General features: G+C 46.1%; 1 protein-coding gene across 1 annotated transcript in view; it reads right to left on the bottom strand.

The window, feature by feature from the left end:
- Nucleotides 1-10,493, bottom strand: part of TFCP2L1 (transcription factor CP2 like 1) — a 34,812-nt gene extending 24,319 nt beyond the window's left edge. The window contains exons 1-2 of the mRNA XM_049804362.1: nucleotides 10,389-10,493; nucleotides 5,889-6,040 (exon numbers count right to left, since the gene is read on the bottom strand). Coding sequence (XP_049660319.1) covers nucleotides 5,889-6,040; nucleotides 10,389-10,450 — 214 coding nt within the window. The 5' untranslated portion in view covers nucleotides 10,451-10,493. The remainder of the gene's footprint in view (nucleotides 1-5,888; nucleotides 6,041-10,388) is intronic.
- Nucleotides 10,494-20,165: the final 9,672 nt, after the last annotated feature.

Consider the following 20,165-nt stretch of genomic DNA (forward strand, 5'->3'; position numbering starts at 1 on the left):
TTCATTTAGGCAAATAAAGAATTGTTCCAGGAAAACTACAAATATTCAGACAGTTGTAACCCCATAAAAACTCAATTACGTAGGAGTTAACGTCAATACAAAACAGCTTTTTTCATTTACTGTAAATCTCAGTGTTTAAAACTGGGTTCTCTGGCTGTGGAAGATTAGACAACTGAATTTGAACTTTAGACCTTAAGGAGGCAAAGGTTCTCTTTTGCCTTCTGTTGTAAGCGATTTCATCTCCTACCCAAGCAGTCGCTTCAAGGTGTCTTCTTCAGCTGCTCCTTGGTCAGTGCTTTCTGCACCTTTCTTTGGAGGAGAAACCAGAACACGTCTGCAGCGAGCTGAGGCAGGACAACACCCAGCAGATTTTAAACGGAGCACAGTTTAAAGTGTACCAGTTTATGCACACATGTCTTGAACCTGGATATATGCCTTTGCACCTGAGCACTGAAATTTGGGGATTTCATTTAGGTGTGACCCAGACTCAAACTAAGTCCATCTTTAGCTTCACGAGGCATCTGTTGCTTATGCACCTCTACAGCAACACTCCCAATATCATCACAGGTCTTCTCAGATGTTAGTGGTTTTCTCTCATGATTTGAGTTCTTGGCTTGCTTGTTTTCTGAACTGTCTAGGACTGGCAATAAAGATGACTCCTGGAAGACACTGTAAAGCAGAGATGGCCAGCCTTCCTAACCCTAACCAGCTGTATACTAAAATCCTCACGTGGCCAAGAACCACAAGTCACATACCACAGATGTGGAGAGCTGAATAGACCTCGGGATAACTTCACGGGCAGGTGACAGCCAGTTACTCTGAAGCACCACTGGGGGACAGGACTGCATTTGTCACACAGCTTGCTCTCAGCGACCCTCTGCCATCAACCTTAACCACCTTCTATTTGGAGTAATTTAGATCTGAGGCTCTGAGCCAACCCAATGCTGGTCATGAAACAAAATCATGACTTGAATAGCTCACAGTCTACATGTGGTTCTGGCACTACAAGCTGATTCCCTGGGGCAATGACTTTCAGGTTTTTGTGTTCTTTGGCTTCTTGTTTTGTTTTTTAAAAGGAATGATTTTATTTCCTCACATTTATTAGCATTCAGATCTACTGTACAGCGCTCGCTTCCTCCGCATTCCTCCCGGTGCAATTTCTGGAACCACCTTCATTGCTCCCATTTCTGTCCATGGTTTGAAACTGGTTTCAACCAGCCATGGTCAAACCACACCCCATATGACTGCAGACCATGGAATATGCAACTGCATCAAGCCCTCTTGCTAAAGCAGTGGTTTGTAATATGGTTGCTGGTTGATTGTTTGTCTGAAAATCCCTATCCACAAGAGACACTGAAATAGTGCTAAAAGGCGGGCTAGTTCCAGAAACATTAGGCGATGTTTGTGCTGCAGACTTCTGGACAGTGTTGCTCTGTTGACAGATGTGATCCCTGACCAAAGGAGCGATGCCAGCAGCAGCTCCTAATGCGAGGACAGCACCTTTACCACTTTAGTGGACTGAAGGTGGAGTGGTGTTAAGACACCATACGAATGACTCTATACTGTGTCCCATCAAATGAGTAATCCTCCTGAGGTCCAGTAAAGAACTCTTAATGTAGGAACTGCCCTAAGCATTAGCAAACTAAGATCATGTTCAATTTGGGCTAGCAGGACTCTGGCTCCAGTTTGCCAAGGAATGTGGGAAGGCAGGGGGGAAGAGATCAGGAAAGACAAGTGTAATGAGTCAGTCTTTGGAAACCAAGCTAAGGATTTGACTCTAGTTGCTTCATTTACAGGCTGGTTCTAGAGCTGCAGCCAGCAAGCACTCACAGTTTCAAACTGGAGCAGACAAACTTGGGAGCCTGCCACTGTTGAATGTCCCCAAGTCAACTTAGCACAACAGCTAAGCTCACTCCCCTGTGATCCCTCTCAAATGCTTCCCCTGCCCTTGCTGAAAACACTGGTCTCCAGCTCAGGAGTCTTCTCAGCTTCCTCCTTCACTCTTATGGAGAGCCCAGGCCAAAGTCCTCTTCCTCCTCGGTGCCACTGACCATCTCCATGGGTCTATCCAGCAAGCAGCAAGGCTCACGAGAAGTCATTATGCTCCACAAGCCTGGAGCCCTCTCCCATCCTTCTCCTCTTTGTACACAAACACAGCCACTGGACAGCCCTTCTTCCTAACCCATATGAAACCCTTTCAGATCTCACCTGAATGTCTCTACCAGTTCCTCTTTTACCTCTGCTATACAACTTGGCCTGCGATTTACTGCCCAGTTCTTCCAGCTTTCTCCATTCCATAGCTCTGTCAGACCTGACCTTTCTTCTGTCCAGTTCTGCACACGGACTGTCTCCTGAGCTGGTCCACTCACAAACCACCATTGAACCAGTCACATGTGGAGCAATTGTTTCAGGGCAGGGAGCAGAACTGCTTCGCAGTGACAAAAGGTCAGTTACTGAGTGGTGAAGAGCTCGAGTCGGGAAGGAACATTCGGGCAGCAAGTGGCAAGAGTCACCCAGCAAGCAAAAAAACCCAAACCCAGTCCTCACAATTTGGGTAAGTAACCACACTGGATGTGAATTGCTTTGTTGGAGCTGGGACAGCCACTGTATCTTTGTATCTGCCTTACTAGAAGCCAGCTATGACTGATGCTTTCACCAGTGCAGACGGGGTGAGGGACATCCATTAGTGAAGTTACCCATTTGCTAAAGTAATCCATCACAAAACCAAGCATACAAGGAAGAAGGGAAGTTTTATGTGTTTGGCCAGATCACGATAAGCACAGAAAGAGGGTAAGGTGCAAGAGGTGTCCCTTTGCTTACAGTCAGTGTAAGGTGATAAAGTGTAGGGAATGGTCTAAATTGCTTCATGAGATGGCTACAGCACTGCAGCTGGGTCACAGTGTTCTGGAGTCAGTCAGCTCTTCTGCCATGCCATGAATATTGGCTCCAGAGACCTGGGCTGCCTCAAGGTCCCCTTCACATACCTTCTCAGGCTTATACAACATAATTCTATTAATGGGACTAATTTTCTGTCAGAGCCTTTAACTTGCACTTGGCTCTACCTCAGGCAGGACAATTGACATCAATGTGGCAGCACCTAGGTGGGATTCCTTGACTTGTGTTGAGCAGGTCAAAGTAAAGAGTTGCAGCACACTACTCTGGTTTTGGAGAAGGGATGGGAAATTACCTACACAACAGGTACCTGCTGGGAAACTATATAGCTCAAGAATCAAAAGTGGTTCCCCAAGAGAAGTGTGGCTGAAAGGAGAAGAAAATTTGACTCATGCACTTTAATTTTTGTTTTTAAAAAGACACATCTCCTATTTTTTATTCTAGAAGGTCACTGCATGAGGAACATACTTTTGACACAGACGTCATGAAAAAGACCAAATACCCTTTTATGTAGACATTCCTAAACAGAAAACTCTAAGTGACATGGGAGGTTACCTGCCAATTGATTATTTGTCCTGGAATTGCAAGACAAAGCCTCATCTTTTTAACACCAGGCAGTGTCCTCACTGACAGCCACCACCAGAAATTAGACTCTCCACCTCTGACCACAGCTGGTTGAAAGGTGTGTCCAGCACCATCTTCTTCCCATACGTGTAGTTACCTTCAATGAACCCAGAAGCATCTCACAGCAGCTCATATCCACATGGGAGCAGACCCCAGCCCCTTTTTGCTAACCAGCACAGGCAAGGGATTTTGGTCTAAGGGACTTAGTATCAAGGTAGACTACGCATCAGATAGATTTACAGTCAAGGCCTGCCCTTGCTACTGGAAAGGGTCAGTGCCAGGAGCAAGAGTGCAGCCAATGGTGTGGAGTCTGAAACAACCTGCTGAAGTGGAGCAGAATGGCTTTTAAAATAGGTACACTGCAAGAACTCAAGAAAAAAAAAATCCATCTACATACAGAGAGCCTTGAATTTCAAGAGTTTTTTCAAGAAACCCAGAGCATCTCAGTGTAAGGAGGAAGACGAATTGCTTGGGAGCTTAAATAAATGAGGTGAGGATGCTCCCAAGAAGGTGGCAGGCAGGTGCAAAGCTCCTGCCAGGAAGAACAGAAAGCAGTGAGCCATTCAGTTGTCAGGAGATACACCACCTTTTACCACTAATCATCCCAAAGACTCTCTAGGAAAAGGTGCCCTTTCCATCCACTGTGGCAAGCCATCAGCACTAAAGAGTGCCCACTTCTTCTCTCAGCCCCTTCCCAACTCTGTCCCACTGCACAGCTCCTGCCAGCCTCATCCCTGCTTTGTTCCTCCAGGCCTGTCCAGCCTTATGCTCTCCAGGGTTTATTCTGGAAGGACATATCTCACCTTCCCCCTTGAGGGATAAAGGACAGATGCAGAAGATTTCCGAGAACTGGTGGTCTGCCAAGGAAACAGGTCAGTACTGTGTCGAGATGGAGCAGGAGACAACTCCTTGCAATAGTAAGCAAGGGAAAGCCTAACACACATGGTCTATCTACAAAGGCAGTAACGGTCTTACTTCGCATAGGAAAATATAGACTGCTCTAGTCACACAGGTTTTTAAAACTCATGGTATTGTGTAAAGAGTTGTCTAACTTTTGCCCTACCAAGGTAAAAAAAATAGACACTGGCTCATGTGTGCTAAATATTTGGCCATCAACTGCTTTTCACAACAGAAAGTCTTTTACTCTGAAACAGGAAAGAACTGTTTCACGGGAAGATTCATCTCTGTCTCACCCTTGATACACCCCATATCACCTCCTGGGGTCTGCTGTATTTGGATGGATAAACTGGGGGAGGCGGTCACAAAGTCTCAAGCATCTTTTGATACTGGAGACAGCACAGTGCCAGCTTACGTGACAGGAAAGATCTGGCTCCTTGGGTAGTGCCTGCAGCACTCGGCTCATTTTTCTATGGGGGCTCCACAGGTCTAGCAGCTAACAACACAGATCCAGCAGCCAGCCACACCTGAGGTCAGAGCTCCATGTTGTACAAGCATTGAGAAACCTAGCTAGAGAGGCACCGGAGCGAGCTTCAAGCTCAGTACACAGAGCTTAAAGAGCCAGGGCAGCATCCTGAAACAGGAGAGGAATCTCAGTAACAGCACAGACAGCCTTCAGCTTGTTGCTAGGCTAATGCCCTTGTTTACAACCTGGCAGAAAATAAGTCTAAGTAAGTTTTAGCATAATCTGTGCCTGAAGAGGTCTGATCCTGCTGGGACCCACGCACTGGAGGTGCTGCAAAGTGACAGCCAAACTCCAACCACAGATGTGTCTGCACAAATTCTGCCAAAGGAGGAAAAAAAAAAAAAAAGCCTGGAGAAACACACAGCGCTTGTTTATCCAGGAATAAAAATTAGCCTATGAGGTCAGTGACAGAGGACCTTGCTACACTGAACCCCAGCCACTTGTCAAGTTCGGGACTGCGCAGAGCCACATCGCCCAGCCAGTGGGAGGGATGTCACACTCTGCCCAGAGCACTGAGGAGCCCTCGGATGCCTGCTAACTCATCCTCTGGCAATGCCCTCCAGAACTTGGGGACTTGCAATAGTAAGAGCCCTCCCCAACCCAAAGGTTGCTAATCTGCTTAATTAGTCTGCCCTTTTAAGATAAAGGTAGGACACTGCAGTGTAAGTCGTCTGAGATCAAGCCAGTACCTGGCCACAAGGATGCTATAATGCTGCTTTAAGTCAACAGTTAAATCAGTGGTACTTCATTATTTTATATCAGTTGACAATCTGGTATGTAAATATGAAAAATTAAATATTCCTCCTTTCCTCCACCCCCCTCCCCATCTCTATCCCTCTTTTTCCCATCCCACTGCCCTCCCGGTAAAGGCACAAGCATGGGATTAAATCTGTTTCTCATGAATTGTTCCCAGGAAATACGCCCTCGTTCAGTGTAGTACAAACCCTACCTTGGTTGAGGTAGGTCAGGGTTTCTTCGTGGAGTTTCACAGCAGGTGACGTGGCTGTGCAGAGGACGTACTGAAAGGGTGGCAGTTTGGCATCGTTCTCAGGAGACAGCTGCGGTTCTTCCTGCTTGAAGATGGGCAGTGCAAGGACATCTCTGCAACATACAATTCACACACATTTAGTGACAAAAACTTTACAGAATATCCTAGCCTCATGCTTCACTTGATTCTCACGCTCTGAGATAATGGAGATGGTCTCTGGAGAAACACTGAGTTATGATGGCTAAAAAAGAAAGAATTTGGCCTGTATAATGTAGCAAGGCAACTTCTGCCTGTAGGATGTCAGCACTGGGCAAAAGAACACAGCATTAACAAACCAGAATATTTTTGAGAATTAATTTGTTTTTAAAACATAAAATCAGGTTTACTTTGCAGTTAAGCAGTCTGCCTCATGCGGAAAAAAAATATCAAAAATAGATTCTTCACCCTTGTGGAAGGACATTTGTTTAAGAGTTCTTAGGTTCTCAGACAAAAGCCTTTCAGAAATAAAAAAGTAAGAAAGGATACTTTATTTTGACAGCTGAATGTCAGATTAGTAAAATGTCTACAGGTAGCAGCCAAGGGTGAGGAACAGACAGCTCTGGCATAAAAAGGAGACATTCAGGTAAGTGACGGCAAGAACTGCTGGATTAATTGACTCATAATATCCCCTTGCACTCAAATAAACCTGGTCACAAGGAATCGTGTAGCTCAAGTCAGCATTGGGCTGCCTTCATAAACGCACACACAGGTGCTCAGGAGCAGCTTCACTAGGACCTGCATGCAGTCCCAGTTCTCACTCCTTTACAAGATGTTCATGCTGACCTGCCTGCTGATTTAGTGTCAGACTGATCCCAATGCACACTAATCCCCAAGCAGAATGGGTATTAGCAAGGCTGAGAGCACAGCAGAATAATTAGCACAAAATGAGACTTCAGGAATAAGCATCCTTATCTCAGCATGTCTGATACTGAAGAACCACATTAGCCTTTCCCATGTCACTAACATTTTTGATCATTGTGTCTGCCTATTTAAGACATTAATACCCTTCCAAATTAGGAGGATTATGTTGAACATGGAGGCCAGTTCAGAATAAGTTATTCTTTTTTTTCTCCTCCATTTCCTCCAGATGTGTGAAGACTTGAGATTCCCATTACAGAGGCTGCAGTTCTGCTCCCTTCAGTAATCCCATACACAAAAAGCTTTAAGAAAAACTGTTCAGGAACATGGCAGCATGTACAGGCAGGGTCCCTATGGAAAGAGCATTAAGAATTTTTTCCTTGCCTGTTCAGTTAATGATCCACCTTGCTTTCACTCATAGCACCCACAACCTTGAAGGCTACCCAGGTCATGAGTGAAAAGGTGCAGCAGTTTACAGCAAACTGCTGAAGTGCCTGGTTCAAACACAGGTACTTCTATTTATGGTAAAATTAAGCCAGAGAGCAAAGTGTGCCATTTCAGATACAGAGAGGAGAAAAGAAACACCCATCTCTGTTTCCATTCTCTCTTCCAACCCCACCCCCTCCATATTATCACCAATTCGAAGGCATCCAGCCCCATTTGCTTACTGGCATTACTGACATAATCACAGCTCTTGCCTAACTACAGCCATAGAGAGGGGTTGGGTTTTTTTCTTTAGTGATGATTTACTACAGTAATGAAGTGACAGAAATGCTTGCAGTAGATTTCTGAAATAGATAGCATTGCTCCACACATACACAGGATCCGATACTGCTCCACAGTCATCTCACCCCAGATGCCAACATTTGCTCTTAACACACTCATCTGCAAAATGCTATTGGAATGCATGTTGCTTTACAGATGAGAACAGGTCAAAAACTCTAAAGCCTGAAAGCCTCTGCAGTAAACAGCAGACAAAATCTGGCCCAGGTTTAACAGTTAAGGGTGAGGATTTCATACACCTATTCAGCCGAAACAGTTGGGAAATTTAGGCAAGGGGAAGACAAAATTCAAATATCATATTTCACATCAGGCTCTTAACACCCCTACGCTTGCTGGAACAGCTGTCTGATTGCTGAAGACTATAAGCATGGAGGAATCCATGATTTGGTTTCTGGAAAGGTTCGCAATATTTAAGCGCTCATGAAGCCACACAAGTTAATCACATTTTTATTCCTATAGCACTTGAATTAATGGCCAGTGGTATCCATGGTGTTGGATCAAGCCCTTCTAAACCATTTCACCTTAGTAGAAGTGTTTGGAACTTAGAAAGGTGTAAGCAACAGATCAAGGCTTAAAAGAATTTCTAAGCTCTAGGTATACAAGTCATCACAATATTTGTTCAACTCTTTTCACCCAAGAGTTGCAAATCAAGTTTTGGAAAAAGCAGGATTTTACAACAGTTCCCATCCTTAAAAAAAGGGGGGGGGGGGGGAACCCTTAAAAGTCTCCCAAGTCTCACCTTTATGCTAAAGCTTTACAGTTTTGGTCTTAACCAACAGTTAGTCCGCTTACCTGGGAAGGGGAAAAGTTTTTTGAGACTTCAGTTAGCTGGCAGAACAGAGAGTAAAACACATACTGAGTTTCCATAAAAATGCATGAAGATTTAAGAGGATTTTTCTGTAGTATTGTCTTGCTATAATTACAAATACCACTGAGGTACAGCAGAATTTACACAGATGTCTCAGACACCCACAAAGGCTTTGATCTCTGCAAAGTATAATCAATACAAACTTTTCCTACAGCTACTTCAAAGATTGTACTATTTCAGCTTCCTCTGCAGAGTTGCTACAAGTGGGTATGGAGAGCCTTCAGAAAGGCACAGCTCAGCAGAAAAATGCCCCTCTAGAAATGCATGTCTTGCCACATTCCCGTGGAGAGTGAAGTGGCCAGAATTAGAGGTCCCTACAAAAAAAGATGGGTTTTATTCAGCTGACCTTCCGTGAAACACCTGAGGCCATTGCTGCCGTAAAACTCGTTTTAGGGCTTTTAGTCCCAGATCAAAACCACCACAGTCACAGCAGCAGATACTCCCTAAAGCTGAAGTTTGTTCCCAAAACACTGACAGATTACCTTCACACTAGCAGCCTTCCTGCCAGATCAGGTATCCTTTATCCCCCCAGCTAGCATCAAGCCAGCAGAAATAATCTAATGTGTTTTCTGGCCAATTAAAAGGCATTTGAAATGTGGGCTCAAGCCTGACCCAGGCTTGATGATCTTGTAGCACTCATGCTACAAATCCATGGAGTTAACAAAGCAGCCTGAGCACCAAAAATGCTCTCTAATGCAAAGAGAGTATGCACAAGTACCAATGCTGATGCTCCTCTGCTACTACCGTTCTCACTGTCCTAAACTAATCAGGTTTGCAAACACGAAGCAAGGCTTTTGCCACATACATGTTGTTAAAACAGACGTACTGGCATAGAGGGTTGAGGTGAAGAACCTGGTGCACAGAAGTGGGGAAGCTGCCAGAAAGCAAGAATCTCACAGTATTGTATCATTTGATAATGGGAAATTATTATTTAGTAAAAAAAAAAAAAAAATTCCTTTGCAAATGTGCTGATAGGGAGCAGGAACAGTTAAGATTGAGTGTCCCCTTGAAAGGGAAGCATTATCTGTGTTCAAAGTGCTTCACCAGACAAACTCGATGTTCTCTCAAAGGTGGTTATTTGGGGGTACATTTTGAAAGCAAGGCTCTTGGGCCACAACCAGGTTCTCCAGCGCTAAATTCAACAAAAATCACACTTCAGCAGAGCAGCAGCAATTGACACCAGCTGAGAGCTCAGCTTTACATATTCAGAAAAAAAATAAAATTCACAAGCACCCAGCAGAAAGGAAACTCCCAAAGTTGTCTGCTTTGTTGTCTTTTGGAGGGAGGAAATACGGGTTTGTGCTACACATGTTACAGGCTATTGTTTCGCAGCCCTTGTGCTTAAATTAGGCACATTTAATTAAACGCAACTGTTTGGAGACAGGAAAAAGCTGGTTTAGGCGAGTTCAGAAAGTGAAATTCTGAGCTTTTTACCCATCGTCCCAAAAAGGAGAAAGAAATCCCACCCTGCAAAAAAACCGGACGCCCTCTTAGCTCGCCGACAGAGCTTTTCCGCAGACTTGTGACAGCCCTTTGCAACTGTCGCACCTTCTCCCTTTGAACTGCGCTACCCAAGCCCCGGAGAGGAGAGAAGCCGGCAAAAGCAATCAAACAAAACTGCAGGTAGTTGTCTAACCCCGCGCTAACAAACAAACAAACAAAAAAACCCCCACCAAAACCAACGAACCAAAAGACAACCACGAGGAGAGAAAAAAAAAAAAAAAGAAAGAAAAAAAGAGCCCACGTCTCTCAGAAGGAGCTGGCAGCGCTAACCCCGGGCGATGGCCGGCCGCCGGGTACGGAGGACCTCAAACCGCGGGGGCCCTCTCCCACCCCACCCCCGTGCCGAGGGCGCCGGGGACCCCCCGGGGGTTTCGGGCTGCCCGGGGCGGGGGTGGGGGGACGGGACTCACCGCAGGTAGCTGCCGGTCGAGTGCTGGTTGTAGTGCTCCGGCTGCGTGTGCCAAAACAGCATCTTGCGGGCGGGCAGAGAGAGAGAGAGAAAAAAAGAAGGAGACGGGGGGGTCCGGCGCGGTGCCTGGGGGGAGGCCGGGGGGGGGGGGGGGGAGGGGGGGCGGGCCGGGGCTGCCCACCCCGAGGCGCGCCGGGGACGGCTGCGGCCAACTGGAGCCGCGGCCCCGGCGGCTCCCGGCGCTTTTATGGCTCAGCCCCGGCGGCCGCGGGTTGGCCGGGCCGGGACGCCGGAGCCGGCCCAGCCCTCCCCCGCCCCGCCTCGGCCCGCCTCTCCCCGGGCACGCCGGGGCCGGGCAGCCGCGGGGCGCAGGGACGGACACCCAGCCCCCCCCCACCCCCACCCCCCACACACACCCCCCCCTCCACACACACACCCCCCCCTCAGCCCCGCCGAGGGAAGGGGGGAGGCGGCGGCGGAGGGGAGAGCAGGGACGGGCACGGCAAAGCCGGCCGCCGGCAGCCCCGGGGCACTGGGGGGGGGACGACGACCCCCAGGTCCGGAGCGGTTCTGCTGGGACCGGCCGTCTGTCCCCCAAAACTGCCCGTGTCTGTCTTAAAAACGAGCCGGCTCGGGTCCGGCCGCGGGGGTGTGCTGGCAGCGCCGGCTGAGGTCGGCGAGGCTCAGCGTGAAATCGCTGCTCGGGTTCCTCCAAAATCTGTATTTTTTTTAAGTGAAGGACGGCCGGCCGGCCGGTGGTTCCAACTCCGGCCTGTCTGACTCCTACGCCGGCCTGTGCTTCGTGTTAATGTGAACTTTATGGCGGGGGCGGGGGGGGATTTTCCAGGTGGGAGAGGGAGACACAAAGTAATTTGCCGGAGGACATGCAGGAGCAAGAGGACAGTGTCGGGGACTAAACTCACCCCTAACCCGCCCAAACCCCTTCTGACTTTCCGAACGCAACTCCCCTACTGGGTAAGGAGAAATCTGTTTGTCTTTACCATTTCAAATTGCGGATCCTGATCCTTCCCTGCAAGCCTGTCCATACCCACCGTTTTCCTAATCCACACACACACCCCCTGCTCTCAGGGCATCTTCCTGCCCCATCGATCCTTCTCATGTTTGATAGTTTGGGGAGGGGGAACAAAAGGGTAGAGGGGGGGGTTCTCCGTTTGCTCGTGTCCTATTGTCTATCCACCAGCAGAAATGGAAACAGACCCTTCGTTACTCTGAGTCATTAAAAATCTTCCAATCGGTTTTGCGGGAGAAGGCTTCCTACCCGCAAGCTTCCTGGTCAAATTTCAGCCGAGGGAAAGGCAGTTTACTCAGGGTAGCTGTCAGCATATATTATCATGCACTGCCATATTTTACAGCCAAGATAGCGGCATTTCCCTGTCATATGAAATTTTTATTATCCTACTACGATTATAGAATATCGATACTGTCATAGCATCATCACTAGGTCGAGCCCGGGAGAGTCAGGTGCAGTAAAACTATAGGCATTGGCGGTTCATATCCCCATGTGTCATGAGGTGAAGAACAAGGTAACCTGAAGGGAACTGAGTAGCTTCGCAGAGGTGCTATGAGACTTACAGTTTTTAAGATGCATTATTTATGTCTGCTTGTCTCTGTTAGTTTCGGACTAAGAAATAGGACAAATAAATGTGCCTTTAAGGTAGTTTCTCTTTCCTCTGTTACTACACGGCTGGACAAACAAACACCTTTCAAAGCAAAATGGCTGGAGTTATCTTGTCACATTTTTATACTCTTAAAAATATTTAGCTCTGCTCACACAACATCTGAGCAGCAGCAGCTGCTCAGACCTTGATTGAGCAAAGTCTATATATAGCTCTTGGACAGAGAAACAAGACAAAGTTTGCTGAAGTGTCCAAGGACTTCTCTAAGCAGTAAATATCCTTCCACAGTTGAAGTAGTTTGCTGTGCTGACTGGGGAAATATGAAGTCTGATGTAAGAGTAAATGACCACACCGTAGGAAACAAAGGATCCCATCAAGTCTGGCATGTCAATATTTTCTTTACTATCTTTCTAGGAAGTAAACATGTTGGACGTAAAATTGCTTTAAAATAATCCCATTCGTTTCCTTTCTGGCCTCTTGCTGAATGTAGAAAATAAAGGCAAGATCTGCTAATTAATTTTACAGAGACTCTGCTAGCAGGTCTGTCTTCTAAATCTTCCTGTCCCTCCCATCTCTTTTTTTAGCCAAATCTGATTAGAAAGAAGACATCTTTGTTCTTTGTCTACCTCTCCTGAAAGAAATCTCAGACCTCTTCTAGTCTAACTCCTGCTCTTCCCCCAGCACAGAAGTTTGCATCACAGCGTCAGATACCCTCTCCTGATCTTTAAAATCCACCACGCCGTACAGACCAAGTCCTCCTCTGCCCTGCTCTGGGGCTCCCTTGATCACCCAGCGTCTGATCTTCCTCTTTCCCTAACACAGCCCCTCAGTGAAAAAATCTCCACCGCAGCTTTCCCACCCAAGCCTCCCTTTGCCATCCTGCTCCCTCCCACATGAAAGTAATTTCTTTCCCTCTGCTGTGCTGACTGCTCTTCATCTCTCTTTTTAGAGGCTTGTCCAATTGGCCACGGTAAAATGCTTTGCTCATATGATCAAAAGGGATTGAGTGACTATTTTGTTTGATGGATTTTTCTACTTGAGGTAACGCTATGAGCGGACCTTGGCATACTTTTTGTGTGAGAAAGTATTTTAAAAATAAGTATCTTTTCCTGCAGACATGTGCGCCTGGGCACAAAAGTATCACGCCAATAAGTTCAAGCTGGCACAAAGAGGACCGATATTTTTAAGTATGTAAGTCCTCCTGATTAAAAAAAAACAAACAAAAAACCAAAACCAAAACAAAACAAAAACCCAAAACCCACCACACACACAAAAAAACCCCAAACACAAAACCTTCAAGCATTAATATCTGTACTTTCAGTTTAAGTTGTTATTGCCCCAAAAGTTCATTCTGCTGCTTCACTGGTCATTACAGTCCCTTTAGCTAAGCACTGGGTGGAAAACACGTATGCCCTTCATCTGCTTTGTTGGAGAGTCAAGAGGTTTAGGTCAGCTTCTCGGCACTTAGAGCCAAGCTAGTAGACTTTGCACTGAAATGACTGAGATATAGTCACATATTCTGTTCCCTGTCCCTGAAAAAAAGGTGTTTCCATTAGCCAAGGGGCATGGGAGCATTATAACACTGCAGAGATGGCTAAGTAAAAGCTCAGATCAGTAAAAGTAGTTAAGCACTTAACTCCCACCAAATTCAAAGGAAACAAAGCATCTCCATACTGTTATGAATTACACCACAAACATCTGAATTGCTTCTGAAAAGTCTAACAGGAGCTTCTACATCAGATAAGCAATTTTGTGTTCATGAGGCCCAAAATAAATTTGAAGAATCAAGGTTAAACGTTATATCGTATTGAAGAGCTTCCAAAAGCTGCTGTTAGCTCATTACGGCATTAGTCAAGGTTATCCAGGGATTATTCCAACTCTCTCCTGATACATGGGCCACAGAGTTAGAGCCTGTCGGGATGAGCTGCAGGGATCTGAAATGAGCTGCAGAGGCTTGGGAAGACTTACTGGGTTGGTCACCCAAGCGCTGAATATGCTTTAAGAAAAAAAGAAAAAAAATCAGCATGGTGCCTTTTGTGTTGCCTCTGTGTGTATTTTAGATCACAGGTTTCCAGCTTCTGACTTGGGGATCTGTGGGGTCGCTAAATTTAAGTAGGGTCTGTAAGATAACCAAGAAAAGTGGCTGTACTGTGACTGGTTAATTTACTCTACCTTCCCTGGAAAACACTGAAGGCACCAGAAACTAGAAAGGACTGAAAGCCCAAGGTTTTAATCAACTGCGATGTTCTGAATGAAGAAAGGAACAGCTTTCATACAGCCCTTATTGTTCTAAAAGCTGGAAAATCCTTGCTTTGCCTTTGACAGGGTTTGGGACAGCTTCCAGTGGCAAGTGCAGGCTCTCCAAGGTAGCCCACTGACCCTTGAGGTCTCCTCACCCATCCTGTGCAGGTCCACTTTTCAGACAGAAACCAGCCTAGATGGGTTCCCGTTGCCCTCTACCGAACAGCACCTCGGGGCACAGCTGGTGGCCAGCAGTTTGGGGCAATGGCTACCACCGGCAGTATGAAGGTAGTCTTGGTGTTACAAGTGAGAAGGAGGCCACTGAACTGGAAAAACTGAGAATGAGCAAGGTCTTGAAAATATGCCTTGTAGTGAAAGAAACAAGGAGCTTAGTTTGGTTTTACCCAGAGGAAGATTAACAGGTGACTCAAACATAGTCTATAAATACTCACATGGGAAATCAACATTTCATAACAAATGCTCCTAAACCCCACAGCAAAGATACAAGAGCCAGGGAATAAACACTGCAAATTAATAAACCAAGGCTGAGAACAGACTGCACAATTTAGCAAGGAAAGTAATCGACCATGAGTGCAACTTTCCCAAAGTTTGTGGTTAAAGCCCCCTTTCCCCATCCCCAGTTTCTAGATGTAAATCAAGACTAAATTTTTCTCCTACAAAAAAAAAAAAAAAAAAAAAAAAAAGTTGAACAGAAAGGAATTCATTTAGGTCCTGTGGCCAGTTTGACAGAGGAGAACAAAGATGCTCACCGGGACCCTTTCTATCTTCATGATCTCTGACGTTGCCTCGCCAGAGGCTTCCAAATGCCTTCCTGGTACAGTCACCTCCCTGTTTTACTTTGTGTGTCTAAGGCGATGTATCCCCCTCCCCGACAGCCAAACTGCCAGCAATGCTCATATGTCGTGATGTGCTGTCAACACAATCATCATGACACAATGAGAACCGCGTTAACTGAACATAATAGCAAAACAAATATCAGGAAGAATACCACACAGACTGGCTTATTTATTTTCTTATTCAAGTCATTCATTAAAACCCTCACCATTTTCTCGTTTATCAGAGGTCACCATCAAATTTCCAGCTGCCACTGAATTTCCAGGCACAACCAAGCACTGATGAATCCACGAGGTCTGTTTGCCACAGAAATTAAGCCTCGTTTGCGAGCTTTCCCCAATGTCACATTAATCATTTTGACTGTCCTGATTTTATCAGCAGAATCAGAAGTTTTTTTCTTCCTGGTGTACATTTCTTTTAAAGTCATTTTGTTGTGGAAACAAAAAATATTTACACAGTGAGGATGATCGATGATTGGACGACAAAATAAGCGCTTTTTAAATGCTAGTTATACATCTATTGGCATTGGCTGTCTCATTGTGAGCTACAGGCTGCAGTTACGGGGACCGGTGCGCTCTCCGATGGAGCACACACAGTAGCCGTGTTTACACTGCTGCGAGAGAGGCCTCCGGAGCCGGCAGCGCTAGTAGGAAAGCAGCACATGACTTTTGGAAAAAGAAAAAAAAAAAAAGAACAACAACAACAACAACAAAAAAGCATGTACTTTTTGGCCAGCAGCAGACACTGACTCTGCAAACAGCTGTGCCCGGTACGTGTCTCAGGGGTTAGTTATGGTCCCTCGGCGAGGTCACCGCGCGTGCTGCCTGCTCCTAGCAGCCTCAGCTGGAGCGGCGTAAATACATCGCGTCCTCGCACACGGCAGGCCGGCCGAGTGAGGGGGACCGTCACCTCCCAGGGCTTTGCGGGGAGCAGCGGCCGGAGGCGAAGCTTCGTCACCCAGGGCCGAAAACAGACCAGCTCTGCTCACGGCTCCGCTGTCTGAGGAAGCTTTGCTTCACAGCAAAAATAATTGTAGCCGGGACAAAAATATCTGTGATGGGATGTGTATCCCACATCCGCCCACCAGTCTGGTTTGCCACACTGCCCCAAACAATGGTGTCAGCGCAACCGGGGAGTGGAAAGGGAGGGATGGAGCAGGCGGGGGCCAGGCTGCAGCAGGGACTGCTTAAACCCGCTTTGCCAGAGAGGGAGGGGGTGTGAAAGCGCAGGAAAAGGTGCCAGGAGATGTCTAGTCCATAGATCCCACAGACCAAGGCTGTGTCCTCTCTCCTCATGGAAAGGGAGTCTGAAAAGCCTGAACAAGCAGGCACCCTCTGCCGATTTGCAGACAACACCAAGTTAGGGGGGGCGGTTGGCGTGCCGAGCACCCGTGCTTCCATCCAGCAGGACCTTGGGAAACTTGAGGGCAACAACGTCACGAAGTTTAGCAGAGACATGTGAAGTACTGCGCTGAGCGGGAATAACCCCAAGCACCAGTTCAGGCTGGGAATGAACTGGTTGAAGAGCCGCCCTACTGAGAAGGACCCATGGGTTATCTTGAAAGCCAGCTTAAATGGGAGACACAAATGAGGCAAACCACTCCTCGTAACGCAGGAGATCGGGGGAAGCTGTCGTCCCTTCTGCTTGGTGCTGGTGAGACTGCACCTGTTTGAGCCTCCCGTTCAAGAGGGAGGTGGAGATGCTGGACAGGATCCAGCAGGTCAACTGCTAAAACACTCAGGGCCTAGAGCACTTCTCCTGTGAGGAGAGCTTGAGGGCATCAAGCTTGCTGAGTCTGCTGCTGCTGAAGTTAAGACTGGATGTAATAGCGGCCCACAAGCTACCCAAAGGCAGTTAAAAAGATGATGGAGCCAAACCCTTCTCAGTAGCAGCAGTGATTGAGGCAATGGCCACAAGCTGTGACTTGGGGGTTAGATTGAATGCTAGAAAAAACTTCCTCACCAGATGATTGGAACACTGGAACAGCGTACCAGACTTCTCCGTCCTTGGAGGTATTCAAGAATCAAGCAGACAGAGCCATGCTTGTTGATTCAGTCCAGTGTAGGCTCCAGCCCTGTTTTGGCATGGAGGTTAGATTAGAGACATGCAGAGGTCCCTTCCCACCAACACTCAACAAGTCTATGAAATCCAGCTGCAAGGGATACTACAGTCCTGACACAGGTTTTACCATGACCCGCAGTCCCGTTCCTGCTCAAGACAATGTCCAGGTCTCACCACACAGGTAATGCCCAAGCACAGGTGGGATGTTCACAGCTTCCCAGCTTCTGAAGAGACTCATGATAAAAGGCCTACATGCTGCTCTACTGCATGTGCTTTCCTGCCCTGTTGAGACTTCTGAGCAAGAAACATCTGAAAAGTGGTTATTTTTAACTCTGGAGGAGAGGCATTATTATAATTTGGACCTGGCAAAGCAACAGTGACAAGCAGACACATCCTCCCCGATGTAAACTCCTCAAACATGAAATGATTCCAGGATAATAATTAGACACAGTTGAGCATGAAGAAAGATCTGAAATGCTCCACCCCAGGGCATTTATCTGTTGTAGGACAGCACGAAGCATTAAGCAGTACGTTACAGAGCCTTTCATCTCCCTTTAAACATCTTAGAGACAGTTTAAATTCCTTGAAAGGAAAGCATTTTAAGACCCTTCATGTACTCAAAATGCCTTTCAAAAGTCCCTCAGAGAACCCTTTGTACCTTAGCAGAATCACAATTTACAGCTCACAAGACCACTAGGCCTTCACAAACACTGTGACTTGTAAAAACTCAAAATACGAGAAAACAATGAGCATTATTATTACAATATTTGGTCTTTGCTTCAAAGCGCTCTTCCATCAAATGAGGTTTTTCTTATAGAAATGCTCTAACTGGATGATTCATACAACAAATTCATAACCAAGAAGAAGATAAACTGGAAAAGGGAGCGTGGTTTTCTTGTATTAGCTACATATAGTCTGACTGTACTTATTCCCAACTTGAATATCCATACATAAAAGCAGTCTTGCAAAGACAGTAATTTGTACAATTATTCTAATAACATGTTATTCCCTTAATTTTTATAAACCAAATTTAAGACTCTTTTTTATTGTGTTTGCACAGCAATTCTAATAATGAAGCCTCCCAAGTCCTCTGCAAGGTAAGGTAAGGTAAGGTGAGGTGAGTATACACTCATTTCTACTGCCTAGTTACAAATGCGTTTATTTCCTCAACGTTCCTTTCTGTCCTCCACTATCCCAGATTTCCTGCTTGTACGAGGTGTCACTTCTCATCTCTGCAGGTCCAGAGGGGCAAGTTAATACATTTGAATTAACTTCATATGATGGATATGATCCACAGCGTGGATGCACCCTACACGTGCAAATATCCTATTTCCATTAGGTAACAAGCAAGTAGTCTTACCTTACAGGTGAGGAAACTAAAGGGCAAACTGACTTCCCATCACCGAGACAGTGACAGATCTGTGAATAAATCCCAGGGTCGTGAGTCCCAGTCCCAGTCCATATAGTCTGGCTCTCCTGGACAGCCATACGGTTACACCAGGGAGAGGCCGTCTCTTCTCAAGGTGGGATGTGCGGTAGAGAACTCCGCAACTTTGTTTTCTTCTTATGCATACAGGGATAAACTGATGAATTGTTTGACAGAAGTTAGTGGAGTTACACAAATGTAGAAGCCAAGTAGGTGGAAGAAGGATCAGACCCTTTATCTTTCCACAGCAGCAGTGGAGTACATTGACTTGTCTTTACAATAACCTTAGTGAGATCCATAGAAATTTGACACTTTTGCTCATTCTCACATGACCCAGAGCAGTTGTACTTGCAGGGGTTTAAGACACGGCTGTTGCCAAATTTTTAAGACAGATCAGCACCAATTTCAAATCTCTTTAATACGCAAACCACCTGACCACTAAGGTACCCCTGTGGTGTTCATAAAGACTTCCCGGAGAGGGATGGGATGGCAGTCCGAGGGCATGAACTGTAATGAATATCCTCAGATAAAGACCATCCAAGTGACCAAAGTGCAGAACTGCTACGTCCTCACTCCCAAACCAAGGCTTGTCAGTTTGTTTTCATAGTGAAGGAACTAACCTCACTGCAAAACCCTCCTGGGGACCATTGCTTTAACTTTTCCCATGATGTTGTTAGGCGAGGTCAGCGGCAGTTCAGACGCATAGTATTCTGTAACACTAGCTATACCATGGCAAAACCTGCCTATCCCTTGTCTCCTTTAGGTTTGATTGCAGAACAGCTGTTGGACCAGAGAGGCAACAGACACTGAGCATGTAGTCAAAGCTCACTGTACGGAGCAGAAACCATTGTCTTCAGTAGGATTTTACCTCAGGCTAGAAGCACTTCCATATTTCATAGTAAAGACAAGCCTCAGACTTTCAGAGGATGTTTTCCTTTGTTCTACTTTAATCAATCAGTGCCAATTAACTAACATTTAGTTTCAGCTCGAGGAAGGAAAGACAGAAATAATTATGTCCTGAGACAGACATCCCATCAGCTTCTCCAAACCTATTAACCACCTCAGATAAATTGGCAATCAATTAACTGAGATTAAAAAGTCTAACATACAAACCATCTTCTTTACGACCCTCTTTACTCCCATCTCTAGAGCCAGGATGACACAAAATTACTACTCAACCTCTGCATATGTTCATATAAATGGAACATTACTCTGTCCACAAAACAATTTTTCTGGTTCATCCCAGGACATGGGTTCCTCTAACACCGAAATACAATGTGGACTTGTTCCAGGCTGCCCCTGACCAGGGAACAGAATAAGCCGCTCCTGATATGTCTGTTTATAAGGCATCAGCTAAACAACTGTATTGTCACAGAATACTTAAATCAAGAGTTAAGTGCTATAGGTTCAAGCTGCCCATTGTAAAAGAAATTTGCAGTCTCGAAGACAAATTATTCTAGAAGGATTGAAGATGTGAAAAATACACATACTAGTGTGAAATAGGAGGATAAGGTTGTTGTCGTTTTAGGTGCTTACAAGGTGTAGGTCTGCCTTTCTT

The sequence above is a fragment of the Accipiter gentilis genome, chromosome 1 (genome assembly GCF_929443795.1).
Source record: "Accipiter gentilis chromosome 1, bAccGen1.1, whole genome shotgun sequence".
NCBI lineage: Eukaryota > Metazoa > Chordata > Aves > Accipitriformes > Accipitridae > Astur > Astur gentilis.